The sequence below is a fragment of the Schistocerca gregaria genome, chromosome X, assembly GCF_023897955.1.
Source record: "Schistocerca gregaria isolate iqSchGreg1 chromosome X, iqSchGreg1.2, whole genome shotgun sequence".
In the NCBI taxonomy this organism is placed as follows: domain Eukaryota; kingdom Metazoa; phylum Arthropoda; class Insecta; order Orthoptera; family Acrididae; genus Schistocerca; species Schistocerca gregaria.
In genome coordinates, this window is record NC_064931.1 from 19,923,030 (window position 1) to 19,939,423 (window position 16,394).

At 38.9% G+C, this 16,394-nt stretch overlaps 1 protein-coding gene across 1 annotated transcript in view; it reads left to right on the top strand.

Moving 5' to 3' along the window:
• The first annotated feature begins 2,044 nt into the window (after positions 1-2,044).
• Positions 2,045-16,394, top strand: part of LOC126298631 (xaa-Pro aminopeptidase 3-like) — a 183,141-nt gene continuing 168,791 nt past the window's right edge. Inside the window, exon 1 of the mRNA XM_049990039.1 lies at positions 2,045-2,224. Within this exon, the coding sequence (XP_049845996.1) occupies positions 2,176-2,224 (49 nt within the window). The 5' untranslated portion in view covers positions 2,045-2,175. The remainder of the gene's footprint in view (positions 2,225-16,394) is intronic.

Consider the following 16,394-nt stretch of genomic DNA (forward strand, 5'->3'; position numbering starts at 1 on the left):
TTCCGGAATTTTTCTTGATGCAGTGCAGTAGTTTTTATGATGTTTGGCGGTTACTGTATCATTACTCCTTCTAGCCATAAGATACGTTTTACTTTTCTGTTTACAAGATATTTTTATCCTTTTAATTGGTTTCTTGCAATTATATTTCACTATTTTCTATGGGAAACTGTTTTTAAATATACTCACAAAGGTATCATGAAATAGGTTACATTTTAAATTAGCATCAGGTTCCTTGTACACTTTATCCCAGTCTAAATGGTGCAAGCTTTCCCTTAGCTTTGCAAGTGTTAAACTGTAATTGAACGCATTATTTTGCAGAACTGCCTTGCATTACTGTATGGATGTATTTCATGTACTGTAACTAGCTGTGCATCATGATCCGATAGACCATTCTTAACAGGAAAAGTTTCTATTTCAATAAATTTATCTTGAGCTATAAAAACATTATCTAACAGTATGCTGCTTTCCTGTACTACACGAGTAGGAAGATCAATAACTGATATCAAATTCTAAGAACCAAGTAACTTCAAGGTTTATCTTTCTATCGGACTCTTTCAGAAAATCTGCACTGAAATCCCCACAAACAATAATTTATGTCCCTTTGTCTGACAGATATCACAACAAACAACTCAAATTTTTTTTCAAAAATTTCCAAATGTTGACCTATACACAGCTACAATTATAAAAGTACCATTATTCAGTTTAAGCTCACAGGCACATACTTCTATATGTTGCTCTACACATTTTGTTTAATTTCTAAATTTTTCACACTACGATAAATTTTATCATATATGGCAACACCCCCTCTTTTCATAGTTTCTCTGCTTACATGTGCTGACAGGTTATATCTACCTACAGTTACCTTTTCCATGTCTGTGACTATATGATGTTAAGACAGCCACAGTACATCTTTTCTATCCTCTGTTTCTGAATCTCCTAAACAAACAACAAGCTCATCTACTTTGTTTTTTTATCTCCTGGTATTCTGATGCAATATACTAACATTATTTTTTACTGTGCTTTTTTGAGAATCTTGTGATATTTTAACATCTCTAGTACTTGCCTGTCTGAGCTTCTCATTAAGTTTAATTTCATTTAACGTTTAATCATTGGAAACTGATCTTAGCTTAAAAAAAGAGGTACTTTCATGAGTTCAAATGCCTCCTCCAAGATTTTGCCATCATACCAGCCAATTTACCATTCCCTTTCGTACTGAGATGAAGGCCATGCCTTGTGAGGTCCAACCTACCAATCGCAACTAATTGTGCTAGCTGTGATTAACATTGGGCACTCGTATGAGTTGCCTATCGCCAGAAATCTCTAAGTTACTCCTAATCTGCTGTCGACTGCGATTGCCTCTCTCATTATCATATTTTGATTCTCTGATCATCTCGTATCAGGGCTAGTAACTTGATCTACGATACTGGGCTCATCAGAAAAAAGTTTATGAAATCTTTCGTGTTCTGATTTCAGCTACTAAATTAAGACGTGACCAGTCGCTCCGTTTTTTCAACTAATCTTGGATCCTTTTCGTCTTTTTCGTTATTTTCTGTTGCTTGCAATCTATCTATAGCTAATATAACTGGAGAACACGCTTTCTTTTGGGTTTTCGGCATTTTAACTTCGTAAAATCGCTTTGTTAACTCACAATTTTTCTCAATGTTATTGATAGTGTGAGGTTGCTTCAATGTATTGAAGGTCTGACAAACTAGAACTGTCAATAAATATTGTTGGGCTAGTTTGCAGACGAGATGCTCAGTTAAAGCAGCAACCGTCTTGTGACAAAAGCGATATTATAGCGATCTTCATTTTATTATACAGACCCATCTCGTCGCTTCAAAAAAATAAAGGTAACTGTCTCGAAGAGGCAACTGCTTGACCTTTTTACAAATTTGGTGTGGCACTGATATGCTACTTGCAGGAATTTACTCGGTTGTACGTATATTGGGGCCCAAACGTGAGACGAAATTTAGTTATGACTGATCACAATACAAAGAAATGTGATATTTTGGCACTCGAATAACGCACTTAAATGCGATAAAAATAGAAACTCCAACATCGTCACGAAAACCAACAAATGAGCCATATATCGATAGTTTGAAGAAATGAGCGTGCTTTTAAGTGCTTTAGTGCAGTATTGTTATGTGATAGTAGTGTTATATTTAGTGATGGAAAATGCAGTCCTCGGTTTTAAGAGTATTGAAAAGCAGTATCACACAGACAGGTTTGTTACATAATATGGTATTTCAGCGTATTATTTATGAAATGGAATGCTGCCAGATGGTACTCGTGCTACGCGAGCAACAAAAACTTTATGCTTGGAAGTTCCATCGATGAAAGATCGTCACACAATTTACATTTCTTTTTTTAATGGATTACCTTTCAGAAGAAAATTATACCCAACATTTAGGAAATGTTGCCTGATGACAACAAACTCCGCGGGAATTCGAAGCCGCAAGAAACATAGGCCAACTTTTCACTATCCGTCATCTGACAATGTTTCGCTGAAACCCTTTGTTTTCAAGTGAGAAGTGGTGAACTGTCAGTTTTTATTTGTTGGCTACAATGTGACAATAAAGTCTGGTTTTAGCCATGCTGGTGGTAAAGTAATTAAGACATACCTCTTCTAAAAACGTTGTAACCGCTTTGAAATAGTTCTGTTATGTGTATGTCCTCCCCGTTTTCGGACCGTACACACGGTGGTTTTAAACAAAATTAAACAGTGTGGAACTTAGACTTAATTATGGCAGAAGGCAATTTATTACAATACTGTTTGTTTACTTGCTCACAGTTCTGCATTACGTCGCCTCACTACTTTTAATGATACGTACAATGATAGAGAAGGAGATACATCGAAATGTGCGTATTCATGTGAGGGGAGGGGGGAAGAAACATCATAAGACTACGTAGTGTTAGAAATAGGGACTTTAATCTTAGTGTGTGGTCACTTTGGGGTCCCGCAGATGTTTTCTATAAGTAAAGTTATTAAAAAAATCTTGTGAAGTAAGGCAGGTTTAGTGTGGATAATTTCTTTAGGAGGCTACCATTATTTAACATTTGATGGCAAATTAAGATTAATTTATAAAATATAGCTAAAGTCATTGATATATTTGTATATTTACACTATTCTGTTTGCCAGTAGAAGTTGAAAATGTGATGGATGGAATTGTGAAGACGAAGGAATATTCTGTTTTTTATATTATGTTCCATTTCTAGACTGTATATGAAAAGATCCCCTATTCAAACTATGGGGGGAAATTCCAAGAACTTTTTACCCTAAAAATATTCTTTTGTGTGATAATCATAATTCTAAATTATAAGTCTGTAACACATAGACACTGTAAAGAAAAAAAGGCTATAATTTGTAATGAAATCAACAAAACTTGGTTCATTTCTCGTAGTAGAATGTGCGTGACATCCACAGCACTGATAACAATGTAAGCAGTCTTATAACACGTGAGATAATTTTTTGGACAAAAAAGGGAAACCCAAGTGTATAATGTTGTTGCTTTCTGTTCTGGTATTGTTCCTTGTGCCTACCAGTAGCTGTTATTTCTTGAGTCTTATCCTTCCATATTTTGTACATATCCCCCATCAATAATTATTAGTTTATCACTGAACACTTGATTTGTTCTTAAGTGTTCCATGATATTACCAGAAGTGGCACAATAGTTTAAGGTACTGGATTTGCATTTTGGAGAGCAGGTTTTCAGTCCATGCCCGGCCATGAAAATTTAGATTTTGTCTAATTTCCCTAAAATTGCTTAATGTGAATGATGTAAATGTTTCCTTGAAGAGTCACATGTAATTTCCTACCCCATACTTTAATTCGATCTAAGCATGTTCAGTTTAGGGAATGACCGTGTCTTTAATGGAACACCGTAACTCTTTCTTTTTTATTGTCTCTGTTCTGGTGGATGACATGTAAAGAACGGTGCACATATGAATACTAGGTGTTCTCTTCCCATTTACGAAACAGACTTACCATTTGATGACCCCAGTGGATAGGCACATAGGCCTGTGTATGATGATGATGTACTACTTTGAAAACATTTTTTGAATTTTTCAGTTGGTAGCTGTTCAGTGGTTGTTTCAGCACTGATTGCATTGTTTACAAATTGAGTACCGTTTCTGATCTTATCAAAAGGAAAACTATAAAATTACAGAACAGAATTGCTAGCCACTACTTACTTTGAAGAGAAATATTCAGCACTACCAAATTACACGTAAAAGTACATACACTATCCTAGCTTTTGCAACTAATAGTTCGTTCCTTGGGAAGGAGCTTTGTCTCACCTTGTCCTCACAACAGGTGGGTCCCTCTCAACTTGGGGCCTGAGTGACCTGTCCCGTTTTTAACCTTCTCCCTCCTGGGAGTTTGTGATGTAGAAATGGTGAAAACTGTAAAAAGGGTTAATACTGCAGTCTGTGTATGGATTTTGCACAGGCTGTGTTGAAGTATGCATTGGTAACCTCTCCCACGATTGTCAAAGAGGATGTATATGCTTCACCACAGAGGTGAATAGTGAAAAGAAGGTTAACAGTTCCAGGATTCCTAGAAAGCTCCTTGAAGGATTCTACAATAAGATTATCATAAGAGGGGTCCAGCCTGATACAGACAGGGGTTTATTTTATTTGCGTGGTGTCATGAAATTGATGAATTTTGCAAATGTCATAGGTGAACATTAATCTACAGTATGACACTGGAACATTTTAATGACTATAATAGCATAGTGGTTGGGTTTGGTGGTATATTGAAACCCTTAAAAACCCAATCTCAAAAGTAAAATTTACGAGTGAGGAATCCTGAACTTCAAAATAGAGGCAGGTGCCAGACAAGGTGATGGTTTAATATTGGTGCACCAAGACTAATTGCAGCTGTTTGTATGCGTGTCTGTTGGTGCAGATACTACAGTATGAACTGCCACTTACAACACTAACTATGGCCTGACTAATGTTTGCACAAGGACTTTTCTACTAGTGTTTCACATGTGTACAGTGGACTTTCCTCATACTGTGCACCTGTGACAGCTGACTTGTCATGGCACAATAGTAGTATGTCCTCTTTTCGTTCTTTTTTTTTTTTTTTTTTTTCAATTGCATCTTGAACAAAGTGTGAGAATTTAAAATTAAAAACTTAAAGAAAACAAAAATTACCACTTATGCTGGGAAGAAAGAATAAAGGTGTTGTAATAAATAGCCTAGTATTTACTGATGATTTTTACTGTATTTTCTGAAAGCCTTACAAATGCAGTGGTACAAGTCACCTGGAAGAGATAGCAACATGGTACTATACTCTATAATCACTGGTCATACCACACTCGAGAGTCCATTACCGCAGCAACGTATTTTCGCCATCTATCCCTGTCTTGGGCTATTTCCTTCCATTCCCCTTCAATACCTGGGCTCCTCAAATAAGCTTTCACATTGTCCTCCCATCTATGCCTCGGTCTCCCCATAGGACGTTTTCCTTCTAGGTGCCCTACCAGCGCACTGCGCGCTACACTGCCCTCATCCATTCGAGCTATGTGACCCGCCCATTGCAGCCTACGTGATTTAATAATACTGATTATGTCAGGGCTTGAATAGAGTTCGTGAACCTCTTTGTTATGCAGTTTTTGCCACTCTCCGCTAATGTCATCCCTTTTTGCTCCGAAAATTTTCCTAAAAATTTTGTTTTCAAATATTCGAAATGGCTTTTCATTTTGCACAGTGAGATACCAAGTCTCACGCCCATACAGCATAACTGTATATTCTAATCTTTAAATTCCTAGACAATATCCGTGATGAAAGTACTCTATTCAGTGAGAAGTAGCATGCATTTCCCGCCTGTAGTCTCTTCTTCAGTTTGGATTCAATCTCATTTTTCGAAGTGATTTCCATGCCTAGATACTTAAATGTGTTCACTTTTTCAAACTGCATGTCTCCAACTCTTAACATTTCCTGATCTACTGCTGTTGGCATTCTAGTAGTAGTCAGGTATTTAGTTCTGTCTTCACTTATCCTTAGACCTACATCTTCACTATCCTTGATTAGCACATTAACATTTGCTGTTACAGATTCTTTCCTATCGCTAATGCTGTTTAGATCATCTGCATACCCTAATATCTTAATATTTCCATTTAACTCCACACCCTCTGAATTATCTGCTGCCATTCGTACAATATAATCTAGGACTAAATTAAAAGGTAGCGGTGACAGGGCATCTCCCTGCTTAAGTCCGTTCTTTATTACGAATTCTTCTGACTCCAATTTCCCCACGTGTACTCTACCTTTCGTGTTTTTCAAACTCGCTTCTATAAGTCTAACATACTTCTTTGGTATTCCAAGTTCCAAAAGAATTCTGTATAATTTTGACTGCAATACTGAATCATATGCTTTTGTAAAATCTATGAACAGATTATGAACTGGTTTATTGTATTCCCATTTCTTTTCCAAAATTTGATGCAGGGTGAATATTTGGTCTATAGTTCATCTGTTCCTCTGAAAGCCAGCTTGGTAATCCCCCACAATTTCATCTGCATATGGTGTAAGCCTGCTTAGTAGAATATTCGAGAAAATTTTGGAACATATTGGTAATAGCAATATCTCTCTATAATTACTACAATCCATTTTGTCACCTTTCTTAAAAATGTGGATCAGAATCGACTCCTGCTACTCTTCAGGTATCATCTCTGAGTTCCATAATTTAGTTACCACTTTGTGAACTACTTCCACCAATTTCTGTCCCCCATTTTTAACTAATTCTGCAGTTATGCAATCTGATCCTGGATAGCAACATGGTAGGCTTAAGAATATTTACAGAAAAAACAATGTTTGTAATAAATATAAAACGTGCTCAAAATTTTATTACAATGTTGGTCGCATATAAAAGGCAAAGAAATTAAGATGTTTGGAGAAACAATTCAAGAAAATGATTTAGATGGTTCAAATGGCTCTGAGCCCAATGGGACTTAACATCTATGGTCATCAGTCCCCTAGAACTTAGAACTACTTAAACCTAACTAACCTAAGGGCATCACATAACACCCAGCCATCACGAGGCAGAGAAAATCCCTGACCCCGCCGGGAATCGAACCCGGGAACCTGGGTGTGGGAAGCGAGAACGCTACCGCACGACCACGAGATGCGGGCAAATGATTTAGAAAAATTGGTACTGAAGGAAAGGAAAGACAAAATGCAATGAGGAAACAAAGGCTTATATAAAAAGGTCAGAAGGAAGTAAAACAATGTAGTGGTGAAACTGCCTGTATTAAAGAAAATGCTTAGTAGTTAATTATGTGTGTTGGGAAGAAGAATCCAAGGAAAATATTAGGTGCTCTTAAAACTTATGTAAACTGAATAATTCTGGATATTAAAAAGTGGCAAGAAAATTTATCAAAACATAGAAAACCTATCAGAATCAACAAGAAAGAGGGGTTCACTATTCTTAGGACAAATTTATGGCATGGATGGCAATAAACTAATCAGTGTGTCTTCAGATATCTTTGGATAACTAAAAAGAAAAATGAAATGAGCGTGTGGCATGGTTGGCTGGGTGGCCCCATGCGGGGGGGGGAGTTTGGCTGCCGTATTGCAAGTCATCTTTAGTTGACGCCACTTTGGCGACTTGCGGGTCAATGATGATGAACACCCAGTCCCCTGTTGGAAATTGAACCCGAGCCCCCAATGTGGTAGGCGGAAACGCTACTGCTACACTACAGAGGCAGACTTTGGATAACTAATGAAGAGGTACTGAATCAAATAGGAGGAAAGAGAAATTTATGGCACAACTCGATTAAAAGAAGGGATCGGTTGAAAGGAGAAATCCTTAGGTGTCTAGGACTATTCAGTGAGGCTGCGGAAGGAAAGAGAGAGAGAGAGAGAGAGAGAGAGAGAGAGAGTGTGTGTGTGTGTGTGTGTGTGTGTGTGTGTGTGTGTGTGTGTGTGTAGATAGAGGGGAAACAAGGCTTGACTGCAGTAGGTCCGTTCAGGTGGATGTAGGTAGTAGAGTGCAGTAGTTATGTAGAGATGAAAAATAAGGATAGATTATCCAGAAGACCTTCTTTAAACCAGTATTTGGACTAAAGACCACCACAACATATAAGGAAAACGGAGGTCATAACTATCTACACCCAGTGGTCAGGATGATATGGGATTTGTCATCATAATTCAATAAAAATAAATGGCTCTAATATACATGCACACAGAATATCAAGTGTGTGTTATGAGGATAGGATGGATGGTCATCTGTGGCCTTGCTAATAAACCATTCTGGCATTGATCTGAAATGATTTAGGATATGTTAAATCAAGATGACTGGACAGGGCAAACTTCATTCTCCTGGACATGAAGTTAGTATCTTAACAACTTCACTGCCTCATTCAATTGGTCCATATTTACAATCTTCTTCTGATCATACACAAATGAAATGATCATGTGGCATTTATTGGCTGGGATATCCCCTTCGGGATTCAGCCGCTGTACTGCAAGTCCTTTTAGTTGACGCCACTTTGGTGTCTTGCGTGGCAGTGATGATGAATATGATGATGAAGAACACACAACACCAGTCCCCTGCTGGGAATTGAACCTGGGCCCCCTTGCATGGCAGGCGGTAATGCTACCGAGGCGGACTGATCATACAGTTTGTACCAGATAACTTATAGCATAAAACACAGTTATGTTACTATAATGTACTATGTACCTTGACACACATGCTTGTGATGCATTACATTGTAATTGTCTGTTTATATATGACAGGGTTTTGTAGTTGGCCCCCTTTCATTACTAAGCCCCATTCTGAGTCCTCTAAGTAATCTTTAATTATGTAGTGTGCATTACTTAAGAAGTATTTTTAGTGGGCTTTTAGTTAGCTGTATTTTAGTAATATTTTTCATCTTCATGGGGAATTTATTTGTACAGTTTTATTTCCAGATGGAGAGTGCTGTTTTGATTTCTTTGTTTGTTTGTTTTTCAGACTAGCTCTTCTGCCATGATTATTGGTAGAAGTATTAGGGAAATACATGGAAATGTTTCTCTGAAATGCCCATAAGATTACTGGATGCACTTACTTGGTGCAGTTAGGATATCCATTTTTTTTAATGGTTCTTAACTATGGCCCCAGCTACTAATTTGAGTTTTTTATTCTTATGGTACTTTTCTGCAGTTTGGAAATTCTGTTCATGCTTTCTGTCATTCCCCAGTAAAAAAATCCCATAGCTAAGAATTGAGTGTGGATAGGAAAACTGTCACCACAAGATATTGGCTGTTATAAACTGATGGTAGAACACTAAGAGCACAACTATACTGGTGACATTTTTTTCGCTAAGATTTTTGTGCATTCATTCCATGTTAATTGACAGGCAGTATTCACCCCTCAAAACTTTGTATTGGTCATACAGTCTATATGTTTATCATCTATGCTTAATGTAACACAATTGTTTTCCCTCTTTGTGCTGAAACACATGCTGTGAGTTTTCATTATGTTTAGCAGTTATATATTACATACTGCCCAACTGTAAACATCCTTGAGCATTTCATGTGGCTTTTCTGTTAAGAGTTGTGGTATTTTGTTGACAACTGTGATGCTATGATGTTGCTGCCACTGGAAAAGAGAACTTTTTCTCCATTTCTTACACTGTATGGAAAATGATTGATATATGTTAATAACAGAATTTGGATCCAATACACTAACCTTTGGCACACCTATGATTATATGTTTCTTACCTTACAGTCTTTTCTGTGAACTATTTTAACTTTTGCAGCCTATTTTCTAGATAACAGGAACCACTGGTTTGCTGTTCCTCTTATATGTGACGCTTCCAGTTTGTGTAGTTAAATTTTATGGTCAGCAGTGTCAAAAGTTATGAACAGGTGCAAGAATATGTTTGTTAACACAAACATCCTTGTCAAGACCTGCAAGTACCACTTTTGTGAACTGTCATGGCCGCTATTGTACTTCTCGCACTTTGGAACCTAAACTGTGCTTCCTCAAAAATGATTTATTTATTCCTGTAACTCATTAGTTTATTTTTCATGATTCATTCAGAGTCACAGTAGAGAAACTGGTCTGCGGTCTTTTACAGTCTCTGCCTTACTGTTCTTTAGTTGTGGCTTAAGTTGTGCTTGCTTTAGGTACTCATAAAAAATATCTGAACCAAAGAAATCATTTATTATATATATTTATTTATGGGGTTTGTATGCCATCGACACACACCTTTACAACAGAGAACTCAATCACATCTATGCCAGCTGATGTCTTAATTTTTAATTTCTGTATTGTCTTCCTGACTTCAAGCTCTGCTGTGGGATAAAACATCACTGTGCTTTAAGTGCAATGCATTTGCAGGCACAACATGTGTTTTAGGAAGACTTGATTGCAGTTGCTTTGAAATACCACAGAAATAACCACTTACAAAATTTGCCAATTCCTGAGAATTTTCTATAACTCTACTCTCATCTTTGTTTTGTATGGTACTATACTTGTGTCCACCTTTTGCAGTTCCATAGTTTGTGACAGTCAATACTACTATGTCTTTATTTTCTTCAGTGTATATTATTTTGCCATTGAATGATTTTTTTGCAGCCAGCAGTACCCTCTTGTATATCTCTTTGTAGCTTTGATAGTAATTTAGAAACTGTGGATTGGTGTAGTGCTTTTGTAAAGAACTGAGAAGTATGCGTGTGTAGGAAAAATTTCTAATACCTACAGTTATGCCATCTGTTTTCCTTGTCTACCGCTGTTGAAATGCCTACTTTGGGAAATGCCTATACATCGATATTGCTTTTCATATACAGTTAATACCAGGTTTGATTTACCAGTGCACTACAAAAATGTGTATTATCTGTTTGTAGAAGGCTCATTTGTAGATGTGCAGTTCTGTGGGTTTTACATAGCCTGTCTTTAGCTTTGTTATGTGACAGAAATGATAGGGAGGGCAAGATGTTTTATAAATATTTCACAAATTTTTCCTGTGGACATCATTAATTTGCCTGATTCTCCTTGATTTTTTACAAAAATGTTATCAGTCTATACAAATACAAGGAATATATAGTTAAAGTTTTGTGTTTTACACACGATTCACAAAAGAACACACTGTGTTCTAATCCACACAATAGCCTAATTGAACTTTTCTTGTAGTATCAATATTCTACTGAACTTTCTGTCTGCAAACAGCTCTACAATTTTGCACAATAATTAAGATAGGGATAAATTGTGCCATAATACACCATTTAATGTTTCGCTATGGGGTATTTTGGCAGCTGGCTCAGCAAATATGACACAGCAAATTTTCCCATGTATAAAGTTAGTATGATTTATCATCAAATGCTTTTGTCTGGGTCGATACCTAGGACCTTATGTTAGTGATTTCCATTGCTGAAATACTGCCTGTACTCTCCATATCCATTTGATGTGAGTTGACTGTTTTAAGTGTAAGTAAGTGGAATTTCATTACATTAATGTTTAAGCCCTGATGAAGGAAATAAGAGGTTACATCTGTGACATCACCAGTCACAGGTGATCCTAGCGCACTACAGTCTTCCATATAAAACAGAAGAGAGATGTCATGTGCATAGTTTACTGTGTGTGAATTGGTGGGGTTGAGCAATATCATTAATGTACACCAGAAGAGAAAATGGCTGAGAATTAAATCTTGGAGTTATGTAGAATTTCTCCCACCAATTTTTAAAGACTTGAAAATTTTATCTTTAACATTTTTCAGCTGTCCTATGTTTATGCTTGAAAAGCTATAAATTTGTTTATTTGTGTAACACATACAGATCATGATTTTTCCACCTAAGCTCAATTATATAGGCTGGAAGTGTGAATCGAATGTTATTTTTACTTCGACTGTATGTAAATATCCCTCGGATTTCTCTGTTATCTGATCCTTTCACACAGTAGAGTGCACAAACAAAGAAAACAGCTTACCCATGTAGCAGAAGTCAGTGTGAGGTGGCTTGAAACAGTGCGAAGAGTATCCCTGTGTTATAAAATGGGGTAACACACAGTGGCAACCAGGTCGCAGCACCGCGGAAGAAAGGAAAGGGAAGGAATTATTGATGTTAGCTGCATCGGGACTATATGAGGGATCAGCAGTGATGAGTGTACCGGGCCGTGACTCGAACCTGGGATCTCCTCCTTACTTGCGTAAACCATTGCGCCATCTGGACACAATGTTTATTGCAATGGCATGGACTATCTTGGCTCACCTCCCAGGCGACCCACACTCACACCGAGCATCCCCTATCCACAGTCCCTGTCTGTGTCCTCCATGCTCGCAACTTTGAGATTCCCGCAGGAGGTTAGATGTCACTGTGTATAAGCACTGAAGGTGGCTGCCTATTAACATGAATCATTTATATGAATTTGTGGTGTCTGTTCTTTTGGACATGTCCGGAAGAACAGACATCATGCATTCGTACAAAATATTATTTGCCCGCTTTGGTGCGGCCGATGGCAGACACTTTACACCAGCAAAACAAAATCATGCTCACTTTGGCTGTTCTGCAATCTTTCACAAATAATTTTGCGAAAGCTAGTTGGTGAAAAATGTTGATTCTTTGGTTCCTTGTAGCCTTATATGTCAGCTACGTAGTAAATTGTGGAGCTTTTCATTAATGGTCATAGTTATTGTGATATTTCGAAATTACATAAACCACTGTACGAAATGCAGGTAGTTAGCAATGAAAAATAGGAGTCGGTGTGAATTTATATTTGGTGCGTGTCAGGTCATACATTGCTGCATGTGAAAAGTAGATAGTATTTTAAAACTGAGGTGTATATCTACCTCCAATCTTGAGAAGATAGATTGTAGATAGTACACTCAATTTTGCCTGTGCGTGAGTGCCATAGGTGCCAGGTGGTGCTATAGGTTCCAGAGATGCCAAAGCATTTGTCTCAGATGCCCCAATTTGATGCAGCACAGATAGCAGCCTGAAGCCTGTTGGCCGTGGCCAACACGGCTTCCAGCTGTTTATGTATAGCAGGGAATTCCTCCTGCATCTGTATGTAACATGTGCATTCCCTATCCATGATTACTGAATTTTTGCCTATATCACAAGTAATGTGACAGTAACCAAAGAAGTCATGTGATGCACTCACAGTTGTGCTGCTACGATATCTCTAGTTTACACCTCACTCAGCTCACATGAAGATAATGAACCAAACCTTGCACAGAAAACTTAAACTTAAGTTAGTAAACACTAATCTGTGCAATTCACTTCTTGGTAGAAGTATGTGAAAAACAGAAACTAAAATAAATTACTGTGTATTAAACAAACTGCTACTGCTCCACAGGAATCTGCTCAGCTCTTAAACAGCTGCTACACTGCCTATGCAAACACTGTACCCAACACTTACAGTCCTTCAACCAATTTCCATAAAAGCTCCCGACAGTTGCACATGAACAGCTGATCAGCTTTGCTGTTTCCAAGATACTTGTTCCTGGTACTGGACCACAATAATCTGCTTTTTGTCAAAGTTGATTATGTCATTGGATTTCCTTTCATCTTGTTCCATCCTTGAATGACTCCCCATTCATCTCTGCTCTCCTTACATACTTTCCTCACTGCATCATTTATCCACAACACTGCCAGGCACCATTCGGTCTTGTGGGTGGCAATGGTCATAATGTTTTGATCCATCAGTGTATTCCTAAGATATTGCACATTTGAGTTTATTACCCTAACATTTATTTTGCATCTTTTTTGTTCATTACTCATCAGTTATTTCTGTTTCTACTATGAGAGATCCAACATCAGCTACTTCTCTGCTTACATCTTACAAGTCTTCAGCATTACGTAGTATTCCAGTTTGTTTTGATCAAGCCCAGCAGTAGTTGGGCTTCGTCACTGTTTGAAGTTTCCCTGCTTTGAAATTTAGAGTTCACTCATTATTGTTGGTGCAGCCTGATCAGTCTTTCACAATTGTAATTTTTTCTTACTATGTATAGTTTCTTCCAGTCCACTGAGATGTTTACCATGCCCTGTGTGGTAGCTTCTGTTAAATTGACAATGTGGTTTATGAATTATCAGTTGACTGTCTACAATTAGTACTTTCATCAACATCTACCATTGTTTTGTTTTTAAGTTATCTACAAATTGAATCATATACTTTATTAGCTTTAGAAAATTCCATATTTGCATTCAATTAAGTCATAGCGGTGTGGGATTTAAACTACTATAACATTTTGAATGTGTTAACTTGCCTGATGTTTTCTCCACTGTTGATGTTTTTGCAGATGTTTCATTTTGATGGATATCAGTAGCACAACCTGTGATCACTTCCTCGGCTGTTACTATTTGGCAGAGCTTGCCTCCTGGTTTAACTTTTCCTTCAGTTTTTAGGTGGCCTTTGGTATCCAATGCCTTCACTGTGATCTGTCTGTGTGCCTTATCACAAAAAATAGATATCATGTGATCACTTCCTGGGATGTCACATTTTTTGGCAGAGCCTGCCTCCTTTTCACAAAAGTGAAAATGATTGGAAATAAGGTAATTGAATATGGAGTGGAGGATTGGAAACATAAGTTCATTTTTGTGAGTGGTGCCGATTGCTGAAAAGTTGTACTGGATACATTGTGTATCAATGAAGAACGTTTGTGTAGAGGCAGGAGGCATCAGTGGTGACTGACAAGAGATTGGGTAGAAGTGGATGGGCACAAATTGCAGGCAGATTGGGAAATGGTTTGTGTCTTTTAAGATGTGGATGAAGTTTTTGGTGACAATAAAAGCAGAGACATTTTAAATGTTTTCTCCATGCCACAGTCTCCTTATACATTGTTCATAGTAGGAAAGCACACAAAGAAGAATGCATTGTGGTCTGTGTTATATCTTGTGACTAGTACATATGCGCCTAGAGTGGTGTTGCCGCACATTCGTGTTTGATTCGGGCACCAGTTGTATCAGCATGGGCTGGCAACTGGAGGCAGCCTGTGGGAGGTGTGCATGCGGCGAGGCCTTCTCTCCACTATCTACCAGCGACTCTCTCTCTCTCTCTCTCTCTCTCTCTCTCTCTCTCTCTCTCTCTCTCTCTCTTTTTTCCTCACTTGTGCACACGCACTCACTCCTCGCCCCTACCCCTCCCCCCCTCCCTGGGGGTCCACAACTCTTTTGTGGATATGTGTGTGGCAAGCACGGGGCCCCGAGCTATTGCAGCCTTCCTTCTTTCCAGGGCTGCATTTCCTTCCCCTTCCCCTCCTTTCCTCTTGTTGGTCCTTCCCCCCTCACCCTCTCCTCTCCCTCTTTTGGCGTCCTTGATTATGTTGGCCCCTGCTATCCTCCTGGTTCTGTTGGTTTTGCAATTTGTCTTTGTTGCGTAATCACCTCCTCCTTGGGCACTCCCTGGTCCCCCGCTGGGGTTTGACCTCCATTACTAAATTTCTCTTCCGTAGTGTGAGCCATTTGGGGAAGAGCACATTACCTAGTGTCTCTGACGTCTGCCCTCCTAGTTCATTCCACCTTATCTTTCACGTCGTTGTCTGATGCTAGGGTGCATAACCAGCACGGTAACCAGCCCGTGTGGTGGGGTTGCTATGTACCCTTTTGGTTGAGCCCCCTGAACACACAGGGATCACACTTCTGATACCTGAGCTGTGACCTCCTCATGCAAGTCTCGGAGTGGTTGCTCGTCATCCTGGAGCATCGGAACTCCCGGCAATGACCGCCGTGCCAGATGGCACTTGCTGTGGCTGGGTGGTGCCCGTGAGGAGAGCCCCTGGTCGGAGTGGGTGGTATCAGGGCAGACGCTATGCAAATGAAATGCATATGGGTCCAGAACTCTGGCTGTTCTTCTGCGGCTGTCTCTCTGCATGGAACTGATTCTTCTAGTGCTGCTTCTCCTGCCCCTTCGGCCTTCCCTTCCATGGCTACCCAAGGGAGAGGGTCAGGCCCATTGGCTAGGGGCAAAGCCTTACCCCAACTATCTGGTTTGCACCAGGACTGATGGGGATACTTTCACTAATACCAAACCTTTATTCTTTGTGGAACATATTGAAGACAAGTTTGGCGAAGTGGACTCCCTGAGAGCAAGATGCGGTCAGGTTCGTTGCTGATCAAAACTGCTTCAGCTGCCCAGTCTGCGGCCCTTCGTGCCTGTACCCATCTTGGCACAATTCCTGTGTCCATTACCCCCTCCCCCAGTCTCTAAAGATGGTTCAGGGTGTGGTTTTTCACAGTGACCTCATCCTTCAAACTGATGAGGAACTTCGGGACAATCTTGGACGGCAGGGTGTTCACTTTGTTCTGCGTGTTCAGAAGGGTCCTAAGGACAATCACATTGATACTGGTGCCTTTATCCTGGCCTTTGAAGGTGATACTCTCCCTGAGAAAGTAAAGATTATGGTTTATAGATGTGATGTGAAGCCGTATATCCCACCTCCTATGAGGTGTTTTAAGTGCTTGCATTTTGGACA